Genomic DNA, 17,774 nt, shown 5'->3' on the forward strand with positions numbered 1-17,774 from the left:
CTGCAGGGGGGTTTGGGCAAAATAGGACCCATCGCCGTTTTCAGTAATTGGCATATTTTCGGTATAAAAAGTCGTAATTTGAAACTGAAAATAGGTACAGAGTCAGAATTCGGCTCAAAAATCACGCTCAGGAGTCAAATTTCCGACATTTCAAATATTTTGAAAACTGCAGGGGGGTTTAGGCAAAATAGGACCCATCGCCGTTTTCAGTAATTGACATATTTTCGGTATAAAAAGTCGTAATTTGAAACTGAAAATAGGTGCAGAGAGTCAGAATTCGGCTCAAAAATCACGCTCAGGAGTCAAATTTCCGACATTTCAGATATTTCGAAAACTGCAGGGGGGTTTGGGCAAAATATGACCCATCGCCGTTTTCAGTAATTGGCATATTTTCGGTATAAAAAGTCGTAATTTGAAACTGAAAATAGGAACAGAGAGTCAGAATTCGGCTCAAAAATCACGCTCAGAAGTCAAATTTCCGACATTTCAGATATTTCGAAAACTGCAGGGGGGTTTGGGCAAAATATGACCCATCGCCGTTTTCAGTAATTGGTATATTTTCGGTATAAAAAGTCGTAATTTGAAACTGAAAATAGGTGCAGAGTCAGAATTCGGCTCAAAAATCACGCTCAGAAGTCAAATTTCCGACATTTCAGATATTTTGAAAACTGCAGGGGGGTTTGGGCAAAATAGGACCTATCGCCGTTTTCAGTAATTGGCATATTTTCGGTATAAAAAGTCGTAATTTGAAACTGAAAATAGGTGTAGAGAGTCAGAATTCGGCTCAAAAATCACGCTCAGGAGTCAAATTTCCGACATTTCAGATATTTTGAAAACTGCAGGGGGGTTTGGGCAAAATATGACCTATCGCCGTTTTCAGTAATTGGCATATTTTCGGTATAAAAAGTCGTAATTTGAAACTGAAAATAGGTGTAAAGAGTCAGAATTCGGCTCAAAAATCACGCTCAGGAGTCAAATTTCCGACATTTCAAATATTTTGAAAACTGCAGGGGGGTTTGGGCAAAATATGACTCATCGCCGTTTTCAGTAATTGGCATATTTTCGGTATAAAAAGTCGTAATTTGAAACTGAAAATAGGTGCAGAGAGTCAGAATTCGGCTCAAAAATCACGCTCAGAAGTCAAATTTCCGACATTTCAGATATTTTGAAAACTGCAGGGGGGTTTGGGCAAAATAGGACCTATCGCCGTTTTCAGTAATTGGCATATTTTCGGTATAAAAAGTCGTAATTTGAAACTGAAAATAGGTGTAGAAAGTCAGAATTCGGCTCAAAAATCACGCTCAGGAGTCAAATTTCCGACATTTCAGATATTTCGAAAACTGCAGGGGGGTTTGGGCAAAATAGGACCTATCGCCGTTTTCAGTAATTGGCATATTTTCGGTATAAAAAGTCGTAATTTGAAACTGAAAATAGGTGTAGAGTCAGAATTCGGCTCCAAAATCACGCTCAGGAGTCAAATTTCCGACATTTCAGATATTTTGAAAACTGCAGGGGGGTTTGGGCAAAATATGACCTATCGCCGTTTTCAGTAATTGGCATATTTTCGGTATAAAAAGTCGTAATTTGAAACTGAAAATAGGTACAGAGAGTCAGAATTCGGCTCAAAAATCACGCTCAGGAGTCAAATTTCCGACATTTCAAATATTTTGAAAACTGCAGGGGGGTTTGGGCAAAATAGGACTCATCGCCGTTTTCAGTAATTGGCATATTTTCGGTATAAAAAGTCGTAATTTGAAACTGAAAATAGGTGCAGAGAGTCAGAATTCGGCTCAAAAATCACGCTCAGAAGTCAAATTTCCGACATTTCAGATATTTTGAAAACTGCAGGGGGGTTTGGGCAAAATAGGACCTATCGCCGTTTTCAGTAATTGGCATATTTTCGGTATAAAAAGTCGTAATTTGAAACTGAAAATAGGTGTAGAGAGTCAGAATTCGGCTCAAAAATCACGCTCAGGAGTCAAATTTCCGACATTTCAGATATTTTGAAAACTGCAGGGGGGTTTGGGCAAAATAGGACCTATCGCCGTTTTCAGTAATTGGCATATTTTCGGTATAAAAAGTCGTAATTTGAAACTGAAAATAGGTGTAAAGAGTCAGAATTCGGCTCAAAAATCACGCTCAGGAGTCAAATTTCCGACATTTCAAATATTTTGAAAACTGCAGGGGGGTTTGGGCAAAATATGACTCATCGCCGTTTTCAGTAATTGGCATATTTTCGGTATAAAAAGTCGTAATTTGAAACTGAAAATAGGTACAGAGAGTCAGAATTCGGCTCAAAAATCACGCTCAGGAGTCAAATTTCCGACATTTCAAATATTTTGAAAACTGCAGGGGGGTTTGGGCAAAATAGGACCCATCGCCGTTTTCAGTAATTGGCATATTTTCGGTATAAAAAGTCGTAATTTGAAACTGAAAATAGGTACAGAGTCAGAATTCGGCTCAAAAATCACGCTCAGGAGTCAAATTTCCGACATTTCAAATATTTTGAAAACTGCAGGGGGGTTTGGGCAAAATAGGACCCATCGCCGTTTTCAGTAATTGACATATTTTCGGTATAAAAAGTCGTAATTTGAAACTGAAAATAGGTGCAGAGAGTCAGAATTCGGCTCAAAAATCACGCTCAGGAGTCAAATTTCCGACATTTCAGATATTTCGAAAACTGCAGGGGGGTTTGGGCAAAATATGACCCATCGCCGTTTTCAGTAATTGGCATATTTTCGGTATAAAAAGTCGTAATTTGAAACTGAAAATAGGAACAGAGAGTCAGAATTCGGCTCAAAAATCACGCTCAGAAGTCAAATTTCCGACATTTCAGATATTTCGAAAACTGCAGGGGGGTTTGGGCAAAATATGACCCATCGCCGTTTTCAGTAATTGGTATATTTTCGGTATAAAAAGTCGTAATTTGAAACTGAAAATAGGTGCAGAGTCAGAATTCGGCTCAAAAATCACGCTCAGAAGTCAAATTTCCGACATTTCAGATATTTTGAAAACTGCAGGGGGGTTTGGGCAAAATAGGACCTATCGCCGTTTTCAGTAATTGGCATATTTTCGGTATAAAAAGTCGTAATTTGAAACTGAAAATAGGTGTAGAGAGTCAGAATTCGGCTCAAAAATCACGCTCAGGAGTCAAATTTCCGACATTTCAGATATTTTGAAAACTGCAGGGGGGTTTGGGCAAAATATGACCTATCGCCGTTTTCAGTAATTGGCATATTTTCGGTATAAAAAGTCGTAATTTGAAACTGAAAATAGGTGTAAAGAGTCAGAATTCGGCTCAAAAATCACGCTCAGGAGTCAAATTTCCGACATTTCAAATATTTTGAAAACTGCAGGGGGGTTTGGGCAAAATATGACTCATCGCCGTTTTCAGTAATTGGCATATTTTCGGTATAAAAAGTCGTAATTTGAAACTGAAAATAGGTGCAGAGAGTCAGAATTCGGCTCAAAAATCACGCTCAGAAGTCAAATTTCCGACATTTCAGATATTTTGAAAACTGCAGGGGGGTTTGGGCAAAATAGGACCTATCGCCGTTTTCAGTAATTGGCATATTTTCGGTATAAAAAGTCGTAATTTGAAACTGAAAATAGGTGTAGAAAGTCAGAATTCGGCTCAAAAATCACGCTCAGGAGTCAAATTTCCGACATTTCAGATATTTCGAAAACTGCAGGGGGGTTTGGGCAAAATAGGACCTATCGCCGTTTTCAGTAATTGGCATATTTTCGGTATAAAAAGTCGTAATTTGAAACTGAAAATAGGTGTAGAGTCAGAATTCGGCTCCAAAATCACGCTCAGGAGTCAAATTTCCGACATTTCAGATATTTTGAAAACTGCAGGGGGGTTTGGGCAAAATATGACCTATCGCCGTTTTCAGTAATTGGCATATTTTCGGTATAAAAAGTCGTAATTTGAAACTGAAAATAGGTACAGAGAGTCAGAATTCGGCTCAAAAATCACGCTCAGGAGTCAAATTTCCGACATTTCAAATATTTTGAAAACTGCAGGGGGGTTTGGGCAAAATAGGACTCATCGCCGTTTTCAGTAATTGGCATATTTTCGGTATAAAAAGTCGTAATTTGAAACTGAAAATAGGTGCAGAGAGTCAGAATTCGGCTCAAAAATCACGCTCAGAAGTCAAATTTCCGACATTTCAGATATTTTGAAAACTGCAGGGGGGTTTGGGCAAAATAGGACCTATCGCCGTTTTCAGTAATTGGCATATTTTCGGTATAAAAAGTCGTAATTTGAAACTGAAAATAGGTGTAGAGAGTCAGAATTCGGCTCAAAAATCACGCTCAGGAGTCAAATTTCCGACATTTCAGATATTTTGAAAACTGCAGGGGGGTTTGGGCAAAATAGGACCTATCGCCGTTTTCAGTAATTGGCATATTTTCGGTATAAAAAGTCGTAATTTGAAACTGAAAATAGGTGTAAAGAGTCAGAATTCGGCTCAAAAATCACGCTCAGGAGTCAAATTTCCGACATTTCAAATATTTTGAAAACTGCAGGGGGGTTTGGGCAAAATATGACTCATCGCCGTTTTCAGTAATTGGCATATTTTCGGTATAAAAAGTCGTAATTTGAAACTGAAAATAGGTGCAGAGAGTCAGAATTCGGCTCAAAAATCACGCTCAGAAGTCAAATTTCCGACATTTCAGATATTTTGAAAACTGCAGGGGGGTTTGGGCAAAATAGGACCTATCGCCGTTTTCAGTAATTGGCATATTTTCGGTATAAAAAGTCGTAATTTGAAACTGAAAATAGGTGTAGAGAGTCAGAATTCGGCTCAAAAATCACGCTCAGGAGTCAAATTTCCGACATTTCAGATATTTTGAAAACTGCAGGGGGGTTTGGGCAAAATATGACCTATCGCCGTTTTCAGTAATTGGCATATTTTCGGTATAAAAAGTCGTAATTTGAAACTGAAAATAGGTGTAAAGAGTCAGAATTCGGCTCAAAAATCACGCTCAGGAGTCAAATTTCCGACATTTCAAATATTTTGAAAACTGCAGGGGGGTTTGGGCAAAATATGACTCATCGCCGTTTTCAGTAATTGGCATATTTTCGGTATAAAAAGTCGTAATTTGAAACTGAAAATAGGTACAGAGAGTCAGAATTCGGCTCAAAAATCACGCTCAGGAGTCAAATTTCCGACATTTCAAATATTTTGAAAACTGCAGGGGGGTTTGGGCAAAATAGGACCCATCGCCGTTTTCAGTAATTGGCATATTTTCGGTATAAAAAGTCGTAATTTGAAACTGAAAATAGGTACAGAGAGTCAGAATTCGGCTCAAAAATCACGCTCAGGAGTCAAATTTCCGACATTTCAAATATTTTGAAAACTGCAGGGGGGTTTGGGCAAAATAGGACCCATCGCCGTTTTCAGTAATTGACATATTTTCGGTATAAAAAGTCGTAATTTGAAACTGAAAATAGGTGTAAGAGAGTCAGAATTCGGCTCAAAAATCACGCTCAGGAGTCAAATTTCCGACATTTCAGATATTTTGAAAACTGCAGGGGGGTTTGGGCAAAATATGACCTATCGCCGTTTTCAGTAATTGGCATATTTTCGGTATAAAAAGTCGTAATTTGAAACTGAAAATAGGTATAAAGAGTCAGAATTCGGCTCAAAAATCACGCTCAGGAGTCAAATTTCCGACATTTCAAATATTTTGAAAACTGCAGGGGGGTTTGGGCAAAATATGACTCATCGCCGTTTTCAGTAATTGGCATATTTTCGGTATAAAAAGTCGTAATTTGAAACTGAAAATAGGTACAGAGAGTCAGAATTCGGCTCAAAAATCACGCTCAGGAGTCAAATTTCCGACATTTCAAATATTTTGAAAACTGCAGGGGGGTTTGGGCAAAATAGGACCCATCGCCGTTTTCAGTAATTGGCATATTTTCGGTATAAAAAGTCGTAATTTGAAACTGAAAATAGGTACAGAGAGTCAGAATTCGGCTCAAAAATCACGCTCAGGAGTCAAATTTCCGACATTTCAAATATTTTGAAAACTGCAGGGGGGTTTGGGCAAAATAGGACCCATCGCCGTTTTCAGTAATTGACATATTTTCGGTATAAAAAGTCGTAATTTGAAACTGAAAATAGGTGCAGAGAGTCAGAATTCGGCTCAAAAATCACGCTCAGGAGTCAAATTTCCGACATTTCAGATATTTTGAAAACTGCAGGGGGGTTTGGGCAAAATATGACCCATCGCCGTTTTCAGTAATTGGCAGTAATTGGTGTGGGTACAGTGATACTATGGTGGTGTGGGGTACAGTGATACTATGTGGTGTGGGTACAGTGATACTGTGTGGTGTGGGGTACAGTGATACTATGTGGTGTGGGGTACAGTGATACTGTGTGGTGTGGGGTACAGTGATACTGTGTGGTGTGGGGTACAGTGATACTATGTGGTGTGGGGTACAGTGATACTATGTGGTGTGGGGTACAGTGATACTATGTGGTGTGGGGTACAGTGATACTGTGTGGTGTGGGGTACAGTGATACTATGTGGTGTGGGGTACAGTGATACTATGGTGGTGTGGGGTACAGTGATACTGTGTGGTGTGGGGTACAGTGATACTGTGTGGTGTGGGGTACAGTGATACTGTGTGGTGTGGGGTACAGTGATACTGTGTGGTGTGGGGTACAGTGATACTGTGTGGTGTGGGGTACAGAGATACTATGTGGTGGGTACAGTTATACTATGTGGTGTGGGGTACAGTGATACTGTGTGGTGTGGGGTACAGTGATACTGTGTGGTGTGGGGTACAGTGATACTGTGTGGTGTGGGGTACAGTGATACTGTGTGGTGTGGGGTACAGTGGACCAGTAATCAAGGCTGTAGTCTGGTGTTATCACTGTATGATATTGAACCATACAGAGACCAAGGTTCAAGCAGTGAGTGTATCCTAATGTAGTGTTGTGTGTGTGAGCAGGTTGGGTCTGAGCCACGATGGAGACAACGTGGCCGTCAACGACTGCGAGGACGAGGGCTTCCAGGGGTCGGTGATGGCGCCCCTCGTCGCCGCCACCTTCAGCAGGTTCCACTGGTCCAAGTGTTCCAAGAGAGAGTACCACGCCAGAGCCCCGTGAGTTCTCGTCCTCCTCTTCATCGGATGATTATAAGCATTTGTGTACGAAACGTTTTAGTAACTATGAAATTGCATGATTAGTCTTGAACATTTAAACATTCACGGGTTGTTGATGTAAGCAGGTTATTAATACTTGGGTTTGCTCCCCAGAGGTTGGAGCTGCCTGATGAACAAGCCACAGTGGAAGAATGCCACGAGGGTGCTCTCCACCATCAAGTACCAGTACTCCCTCCACGACCAGTGCAGGCTGGAGTTTGGTGACGGGTGAGTGTCTTGGACTCCGCATATCTGACCCTCGGTTGTCTAATGTACTGACTCCCCGAGCTGTTTTCCTCTACGTGTGTATTTACCTAGTTATGCTTGCGGGGGTTGAGCTTTGGCTCTTTGTTCCCGCCTCTCAACTGATGTACAGGTTCCTGGACCTACTGGGCTCTTATCATATCTACACTTGAAACTGTGTGTGGAGTCAGCCTCTACCACATCACTTTCTAATCCATTCCATTTGTCTACTATTCTACTACTCTCTCTCGGCGGCATATGCCAAATGATACCGTGTATCTGGTCTCCTGCTCCCTACACCTGTCTTCATTACATTACATTTGTTTGGGTTAAACTCTAACAACCATTTGTTCGACCATTCCTTCAGCTTGTCCAGGTCTTCATGAAGCCTCAAATCTGTCCTCCTCTGTCTTAATCCTTCTCATAATTATATTTTTACTATTATCTTTGATGCTTATACTGTACAAGGAAACCATACCATAGATACTGTACAGTATTTACAACTCCAAGTCAATATATCCTGGTATATATATCTCGGGCGAGAAGATGTGTGTGTCATGGTATAGGCAGGTAGGAAGTTTGTTCCATGGTAAAACCATTTCAAGTAGGGTCTGTGTATCATGGAATAACCATTGCAGGTACGGGCTATGCAGCAGCTTTGGGCTGACGGACCCATGTACCCACCTGTGGTGCAGCAACACCTCCATGCCCCACCACTGCAAGACCAAGAAGGGACCTCCCCTTGAGGGAACCAGCTGCGGAGAGCAGAAAGTAAGCAACACCACATGAGGTCACAAGAGAGATCATATTTGACCAAAGAAAGGTCAGAGAAGTATCACAGATGGTCATATATGACACATGCACTGGTTTACAAGATTTGTTGTTGTTATTGTTAAGAATGAGAATACAGTAATACAAGCCGAATTGTTCCGGGTCTCGACACCAAAGGCAAGTCATAATGGACAGAGGAACAGCTCGAGAGTACATGAGGGTTATGGAAGGTAATCAGAGTCACACTAAGGTATGTACCACTAGGTAATTAGTCACTGTGGACAAGAACATGACCAAAGGTGAGTTATAATGTTTAGATTGGTTAGTTAGGTCATTACCTTGGACTCACGTGATGAAAAATGTGACAGTGTCAGACCACGAAGGAAGAATTGAAACAGGACTTTCCCTAAGTACTTTCGTATTTAATAATTCAAAATAAAATATGACCCTTCTGAAGATGTATTATTAAATACGAAAGTACTTCAGGAAATTCCTGTTTCAATTCTTCCTTCGTGGTCTGACACTGTCATATACAGTATATATATTAACCAGCTGTTGAGATATATATATATATATATATATATATATATATATATATATATATATATATATATATATATATATATATATATATATATATACATATATATTTATTGTGCACCCCATACCCATCCCGTGGGTGGTCGTGTAAAGGGTTACAGAGGCACATAATCGTTTCAGGAACTGAACCTTCTAGTTCGTTTAGCGAAGCAAATAACAATCTTTTGACACTACACAATTATTAATGCTATATATACATGTACATATATACATACACATACATATATGGTGATTGCATATGTATATATTAGAGAGAGGGCAATTAGTTTAGCAAGTTGTTGCTTGCAGTTACTTTCTTGTCTGTTTTCAAGAGCAAAGTTGTTGGTGTTGGCAGTGGTGTCGGCATGGGTTCTGTGTGGCGATGAGCCAGGAGACTGAGGACACAGAAGGCGAGTCTCCGGTGAAGCACAACCCACAGGATGGTGGCTGGGGCGCATGGAACCAGTGGGGGCCGTGTTCCAGGACCTGCGGCACTGGGGTAGCCTTCAGGACCAGAGACTGTGACAACCCTCCGTTAGTAGATGTTCTTGTTTGGGAAGTGCATTCAGTAGTATATTTTGTAAACAATGCATGTTCTTGATTAACAAATGTTTCTGAGGGTACATTTTACATTTTTTGTTATAGTTTTTGTTCAAATTATTTACAATAAGAAATATATATCTTTCATTTGTACTGATTTATTTTCTATAGTAATTATTTTATAATGAACATTCCTTTATTTTACTTTTTAAATCTAATCTTTTCCATGTTTTGTTAAACAACTTTATTGTATATAATCAATGAAATCTGTAATCTTTATAATTCACTCTGGAGCTGCTCACAGCATTGTATGATTTTTAACTCTTTCAGACAAAAAATAAAGTAAAAATATATTTGTTTTTAGTACAGAAGTACTGTATTTGATGCAAAATTGTATTTTTCTTTACAATATTGGTAGTCACTAAACATACACAAGTTTTGCTACCTCCCAATGTTCATACACTGCAGTACAATGCTGTATTAATGTTATTCACCCACTTACAGTCCAGCGTGGGGTGGACGACGGTGCCGAGGCAAGAGGGAGGAGTGGAAGACATGTGGTCTGGAGGCTTGCTCGCTACCTCACCAGGATTTCAGGGCTCAGCAGTGTTCCTACCTCACACGCATCGTCACACTAGACCCACGTAGAGCAGCTCTCTCCTGGCTACCATACGAGGCCAAGAGGCGTGAGTGTGTAGAATTTACTGTTTGTATTCCAACAACTAATCATTTTATAGTGCAGAAAATTCAGTGAAAATAGTTTTTGTTTTTTTGAAAGTTAATTTTTTTATTGAAATGAGCATTATCACCATGATACACCTTCATTGTGGCTACCTTGTGTAGCTTCTGGGGATCAACGGTCTCCGACAGGCCTCCCAGTTTGATATACAAGGCTTACCTGGCTAGGATTCATTATCTTAAGTTAATTTTAGACAAAAGCCTGGAATTATCTTCAGGCAGGTGGCTTAAGATACTTTAGTGAAGGGTGAATGAAGAAACAGACTCGAAAGAGGTTGGAGAATTCTGATGGTCATGAACCTTTGGGTTATTTAAAATCTCAGAACATGAGCATTATTTCAATGGTTTATGCTTTTACAAATTCTTAGAAGAACCTTGTGCAACTTATTAAATTTACATAAATCAAATGTAAGGTAAAATGGAAAAAATTGGGATCCCAAGCCATCCTATTTTACATGGGTATTTACATGGCCTGCACATGGCTATACAGTTTTCCAAAGTATTTACCTGAGGGCCACTAACATAATAGTGTTAAATGTCCCTCGGGTAAGTTCGCATAAAATAAACTGTACAAACGTACGTACGTATAGTTCACAAAATAATGTAATGATGATGGACTCAAGTTGGACACATAACCAGGTTGTGAGGTTGACTATGGTTTTGTTTCTAGATTCAATATAACTTTTTGTTTCTTCATAGTTTGTACTTTATTTTATATACTGTATTTATATACTAGATGGAGGTACCAAGCAGTGCCCAGGTCTCTCTCCCTCCCATTCTCTCATTTTCCACTCCCCTCTCCCATTTTCCTCCATCCCTCCCTCCCTCTCCCTCCCTCTCTCTCCCTCTCCCCTCTCTTTCCCCCCTCTCTCTCTCATCTCTCCCATTCTCTCAGTGAGCAAAACATGCAGAAATAACACACAGAAATGACAATAGCATGATGCATCAAATGAACAAATCCACAAGGGCTGTGATGAGGGTTCAAACCTACGTCCGAGAGGATCCCAGACGCGCCTTAATCGACTGTGCCACGACATGGTTAAAAGAATTGCAACCGAGAGTTCAACTGACCTCACACGGATCCTGCAGTCTCTCCAAGACACAAACCAGGGTTTTACACAATTCCCCTATGCACCCGGGCTCTGTCAATAAGCTATTCTACCTCTTCGCCCTTACTTCGAAGTGTAATGAAGTGACTTGATGATTGAGTGTGAACATTCCACAATTATTTCACTATTTTCTATATTTTACACTTGTTAAACTAAGATGCGAGCATCATTTTAAGTCTTGATTGTTTTTCAGGGAAAAAAAAGTGCCGTATATCTTGCTATAGTCACTCTACTAACGAAGTCTACATGGGCCGAGAGTATGTAGTGGACGGAACACGGTGCTCATATGACCAGCCAAATGATATTTGTGTGCAGGTAAGGAAGTCTTTAGAAGGAATGAATGAGAGGGAAAGGGGAAGCTTAAGAATGAGTAGTTAACAGTGAATGTTTTAGGTATATTTAGCATAGGAATGTTAATGAATTAATGTACAGTAAATGAAAAGAATAACAAATTTGTTTTGGAGTGAGATAATTTGATACAGAAAATATTTTTTGTTTAAAAACTATGATGTTACATTATATATACAGTATATATGTTACATTATGGTGGTAGACTGTTAACCCTTTAACCATCACATTCCACTACAATATATTCACTTCACTTTCAACAATTTATTTACCACACTGATGTAAGTGTTTTACCACATAAAGTTACTTCCTAGATAATTTAAACTTGCATCCTGAGCCGACAGTTGAGCATGGTTGTAAATAAAAGCTGACTGGGAGCATGTTTGTTACTACACAGTAAAAAAGTGGGCTTAGATATGAAAAGTGACTATATTAGGCTCACTTGGTTGCTTCTTAAGGCAAGCTTTCTTAAATGTTCTTTCAAGTTTATCAACACTGGTACTAAGAAACTCTTAAGATCAGCAAGTTAGAGTAAACTGCAGAAAGTTAAAAAAAAAAAAAAAGCATACTGAAGCCTTTACAAGCACCTGTTGGCAAACCTGAGATCACCCTACAGTGCTCTGACCATTGGGTTGCTCACTCAACCAGCATTGGGTACTAATTCAGAAAATGATCTACCTCACTGTGCTTCATCACATTATTTCTGATGAAAGAACTTTTGGTACATGAGAGGCTTATTAATAAGAATGGGACTATGGATAACCAAGGGAGTGATCAGGAAGAGGTTTTTCATTTAGAAGAGAGGGCCCTCAAATATAGCAGCTGGAGCAGTGGCATCAGGTGGAGTGGCAGTGAAGAGTTACATATATGCATGAAGTTAAACCCCCAGAAGTCTCTGGCTTCATCTCGGTACAAGTTATTGCCGAGAAAAAAGGCTTTAACAGTTGCAAACTTCTGAAAGTTGTGTGTAAGTGCATAGCCTTGGGACTGATTTGGATTCACCACTTTTTGTATAAGTTGGTATACTCTGGGGACTGTACAAGGACACAGTCCTGGAGTTGACAGAGAATTAGACACAATTTGGAAATTAGCAGTTGGAGGAGCAACAATGGGACACTGATGGGATGTGATGTGGTAAGGAAAAGTGGTATAGTATTTACATAATGTGTGTGTTAGATGACAATAAAATACTGTAGTCGTATGGAAACAAAACTTTGCACACAGAAACAACTATGTTTTGTCTTCATTTGACTTTCCTGTTCTCACTTGCGACTTATTCAAATCTTGGCAAACCACTCATTAAACCACTTGCTTAAACTGAATAACTGAAATGCAATGATGATGACTACTTCATCAACAGATAACAGTTTTAACAGAAGTTAAATTTGCTTATTTTTAAAGTATACTTTATTAACCCCGACACTAGGGCAAATGTGTGGCATTGGGATGCGACAAGGTTGTGGGGTCACGGGCACAAGAGGACGAGTGTGGAGTGTGTGGTGGAGACGGTGCTACTTGTCTTCACCATAAATTTGATTACAACAAGGTTCCTCCAACAGGTTAGTACTGTACTCACCTTTGTACAGGTGCTGTAAAAGTCATGGAAAGATAGGGAGTGAAAAACTAAGTAAATTGTAATACTATACTAGTATTTGGAAGAATGTAATAACCGTGTTAAATGAATGAAAGTTGATAACACTAATGAGGGTGTTTGAATGAATCCGAGGACAGGAACGACCTAGTTTATATTTTTAATTACTAGTACTGTATATAAATTTTATGTACTGTATATTACATTTTTGTGTGGGGGTATTTTTCTGGTTTTAGGTGTTGGCAGTTTATTGTAATATGAATGTACAATACTGTATACATGAACATTTGTAAGGGTATCTTCTCATCTTTCAAGGGTATCTTCTCATCTTTCTTGCTCAAGAGATAGTGTAGCCTATTATACGACCCATACTAATTCTGTTAAGAGGGTTAGAAAGATTAGAGGCATATAATGGGGTCAGGAGCTGATTTGCAACATTTAAATTAGCAAGTTACAGCATTGTTGAACTAGTTTATAACAGAGAATGGCTCGGGCCCTATAGTTTATGAGGCAAGCTCATGATATTAGTGCACTTAAGGTTACAGCGGTTATGAGGTAACTACGTAGAATTTGCAGACTCTACGTGCTAATGTTACGCTATCATCGTGTTATTGTTTCCAAGTAAGCAAACTTGGAATAGTTAGAATGTCATCCCTGGTTAAAATCTTGGACATTCTTTGCATATTAGTGACAGAGTTCTTTTAATTTTTGCCTTTTTTTTACATTTAATTACACAATGAGGCGAGTAGTTTAATGACTTAAGTTTATATTTGGTCCGATCTAAATCAGCAGGCCATGCAAACTGAGGCTCGACTACATGTACCACCTCAGTGTAGAAGTACAGTACTGTATGTAGTAACTTGTAGAAATTTTCTGACATTATTGAATGACCCATAGATATGTGACCCAAATATACATTGTGTTTTAAGAATTTGGTAAAAAAACATCATATTTTGTTTACATTTTGTGTTAACAGACTACAGCCTGGTGGCCATTCTGCCTGCGGGTGCATACAGAATCATGATCAGCGAGGAAACCCCAACCATGAATTTCCTAGCTCTTGCAGATAACTCTTCATCCTTCTTCCTTAATGGAGGCAGAAGTCAAGAACCTTCTAAAACCTTTATCAGTAAGATCCTGCAGATACTCAATGCTTTATTATAAATAGGGATGTGTAATGATACTATTTTGTTCTAAATGATGCCATACATTGGTGTTTCCTTGTTAATGTGTATATAGTATTTAGAGTAATTACTTGTTCCATTTTATATCATATCCCTGGTGTACAGTGCATATTTTGTGTATTTTCTATATAAATGGATATATTTATTTAGCTAAATTTTATGGCATATAGAATTGAAAGTTAGGAACTGTAAACGGATACTGTAAGGCCTTCGGAAAGCACTTTTGATAAATTGAGTGGTATTGCACAGGTGAAGGAGCCAAGTTTGTGTACAGCAGTCAGAGTGAACGTGAGATGCTACAAGCAAGAGGTCCTCTCCTTAAGCCTGTCTCCATCATGGTAAGACATTACTTTTAACCATATTTATATATATTTTAACCATATATTTAAGTTATACTCCTCTAATCACCATAAGCAAATTCTTTCCCATTTGATTTGTTAACTATTTTGTCATACAGACCTTGATGCACTTTTAAATAGCTGCATAGATGTGTCTGGTTGGCCTCTTACCTGTGACATGGTTTTGCCTGTGGCCTAGTTCATGTTTCATCTTTACGATGTTCAGTCACACTGTCATGCATCTCACTGGCCTGCTCATGTATCACCTGACCCCTTCTTGGTCTTTGGAACATGTTCTTGCATTTTTCTTCCTCTTGGCTTACAAAATCCCCCTTGGTCTATGATAGTTCCTGTAAATCTTTGATTTTTGGTTTCTCTTGCTTGGGTTGGGGAACTTCATGCTCTCCTCTGGAGGTGTTATTGTTCTTTTGACCCTGGTGGGCGTTTTGGAGCCAGCTCCTCTTCTGGCGAAGAAATCTGACCCCTCCAGATGGCTTCTGGAGGGTTTTTTTTGGTCATTGATGCTTGGTTGGTTTGGCCGGTGATGCATCATGTGCTGTGTCCAGTGGCGACTCTGCCGCTACCTTCATGCCACAATTCTGCTTCAGTGGATGCCTTGAGGCTTGATCCTTTTACCTTAGCCCATGTTCCAAGGCTGCATGAAATTCAAGCACAACATAAAGCCACACTACTGGCAGACGACGCCACCTGACTCGGCAAAATGCCTCATGATATACTATGAATATTGCTAATTCTAGCCTCAACACTGCTATTATCAGATTCCTGATTCTTTGCATTGTGAACATCATAACCAGCATTATGTTCACTGATATCTGATCTTTGTGCATGGTGTTTATCAGTCAGGATTTTCTATGACACTACTATTGTAATTACAGTATTTTGTCATATTATTAAGGGATGCTGTGGACACTAGCTTCATGGCGGTGTTATGAACTGGTGAAGCATACGCTGCTTGTAGTCATCCTTTCAATACCATGGCCCTCACACCCAGCAGGAGGGCCCACGATTTTTTTTCCCTTAAGATGGCATTTGTTTACTAGCCACCTGAGGCAGCAAATGTGAGCCTTGTGCAGTGGGGTCAGACATGGTGTGATAATCCCTAACTGACTCTCACATTTAATTTAAATTAAAAAGAGGTAGGACAAGGGGACATCAATATATATTGGATATGTAATTGAGTCGGAGAGATGTAAGAACGTTCTCGATCCCTGTATGGGTGGTAGGAAAGTTTACTGTTCTCCATAAACCTGGAGATTTTATTTTTGATCAAACTGATGAATGTGAGGATTGTTGGCATGCTTTTGGAATCTCTGCAAGCTAAAGTCTAATTTATATACAAGAACATCTTTTTCAGCAGCATATCACATCCACCAAGATATAAGATAAATAATGCATTTCATGACTACTTGAGATGAAAAACTGGCTTTTGACTACCCTAAATCTACTCTTGCTGACAGTTTTTAAAACTGTATGGGACCATAATAGTATTCATTTGTTAACATACATATTTCTTTATACTGAAATATTTATCTTTCTAGATTCATGGCACACAAGCACAAGAATCTGTACATATTACAACCACCTTCCAAACACAACTTCAGCAGGAACACTACCAGTGGGAAGTTGGCCCATTCACTGCCTGCTCGGTCACCTGTGGAGGGTAAGTTCCATTTGTTTTCATGTTAATTATGCAGTGTATTTTTCAGGTGTCATTATAAATTTAGTCAAATTATTCTTGACTCTGAATATTGCTATAATTTTATTTTTATCATGTATTACATAATTTCAGAAGCCATTACATTACTGTACTACAAAATATGGCTCTTTATTATGACTTTTACCATTTGTTTATATTATAAGTACGACTTACGTAAAACACAATTTGTATAAAGTGTAAATATAAATGGCTTTAATATTATGTTTTTTCTTTGAATGATTAATAGCGGTGAGCAACATCAAACTTTAGTATGTCGAGATCGCCGCACGGACACCCAGGTGTTCCACAATAAATGTAAACATTTGCCACGCCCATCACTGAACACTACTACATGCAACACCTTTGGGTAAGTTGCTGTTAAAATGCTTTAAAATGCTTATCTGTACGATACAGTTCAATAAAGTCCCCAGAGGCAATGTGAAGCAAGTTATCTAGATTGTTAGTTATTTGCTGAAATCTAAAATTTTCTTGTGTAAGAATATGTTTAATAAGAATGATACTGTATGTTTACACGAGTGTGGATACAAAGAGTAGCTTTTGTAAAGTAGGAAAATAAAATTATATACTGTAATTATTGATATAACATTCTCTAAGGTATGTTAATACACACCCTTGAGTCTCTAAAGTGAATGTCTAGTTGAGCATATATCGAGTTATTCTTGTATAGACGAGAAACTTGCATGGAGTATTAATTTATGAACAAAGATGATACCTCAGTGTAGTAATGTAAAAAGGAGATTAGAAAAAATTAATCAATACTGTAATATGTGACTGTGTGTGGAAGGGCATCTGTCATTGATGCAGAAAAAATCATTGCTAATTTAAAATTTTATAATTTTATAGCTAGAACACAATGACCAGTTCGACTTCAGTGTTAAGAACAATGTCGAACAGAACAGCAAAAAAAAAGTATGAAAAGTGTTTTATAGAATATGGCTTAAATGAAGAATAACTTAAAATCTAAATACAGTACTCTACAATATTCGAATGTAATGCTGGATAACAAAGCTTCATTATATTGCCATATGGGTAGTTCACATTGTAAAATTTGTTGAACAGTCTTATGTCATTATATCTGTTGTTGAGAGAAGAGGAAAAAAATGTAATTTAACACTTTTTGCAAGCTTACTATAATATGTATTCTTAGGTGTGAGGCCAGGTGGAAGACTGGCCCTTGGGAACACTGCTCAACTACTTGTGGGCCCCATGGGGTGCAGGAACGAATGGTGTCCTGTGTGACCCTCCCTGAGGCAGACACTGCTAACTGGACAGCAGGAATAGTGGATCCACTAAGGTGTAGTGCTGACCCCATGCCTGAAGCACAGAGGGAGTGTCTCAGGCACCATTGTCCTGCACACTGGACACCCATTGGCTGGGATGAGGTGGGTAGGCTGGATTTACATAAGTGATTCTTTGCCTCAGATTATTAAAGTAAATGT

At 38.9% G+C, this 17,774-nt stretch overlaps 1 protein-coding gene across 1 annotated transcript in view; it reads left to right on the forward strand.

The window, feature by feature from the left end:
* Positions 1-17,774, forward strand: part of LOC123755448 (A disintegrin and metalloproteinase with thrombospondin motifs 3) — a 42,582-nt gene that overhangs the window by 21,306 nt on the left and 3,502 nt on the right. Inside the window, exons 3-14 of the mRNA XM_069327722.1 lie at positions 6,965-7,117; positions 7,271-7,384; positions 8,038-8,170; positions 9,105-9,283; positions 9,794-9,975; positions 11,330-11,451; positions 12,911-13,043; positions 14,052-14,204; positions 14,509-14,597; positions 16,157-16,278; positions 16,562-16,681; positions 17,483-17,717. Of these exons, the coding sequence (XP_069183823.1) occupies positions 6,965-7,117; positions 7,271-7,384; positions 8,038-8,170; positions 9,105-9,283; positions 9,794-9,975; positions 11,330-11,451; positions 12,911-13,043; positions 14,052-14,204; positions 14,509-14,597; positions 16,157-16,278; positions 16,562-16,681; positions 17,483-17,717 (1,735 nt within the window). The remainder of the gene's footprint in view (positions 1-6,964; positions 7,118-7,270; positions 7,385-8,037; positions 8,171-9,104; positions 9,284-9,793; positions 9,976-11,329; positions 11,452-12,910; positions 13,044-14,051; positions 14,205-14,508; positions 14,598-16,156; positions 16,279-16,561; positions 16,682-17,482; positions 17,718-17,774) is intronic.

The sequence above is a fragment of the Procambarus clarkii genome, chromosome 20 (genome assembly GCF_040958095.1).
Source record: "Procambarus clarkii isolate CNS0578487 chromosome 20, FALCON_Pclarkii_2.0, whole genome shotgun sequence".
In the NCBI taxonomy this organism is placed as follows: domain Eukaryota; kingdom Metazoa; phylum Arthropoda; class Malacostraca; order Decapoda; family Cambaridae; genus Procambarus; species Procambarus clarkii.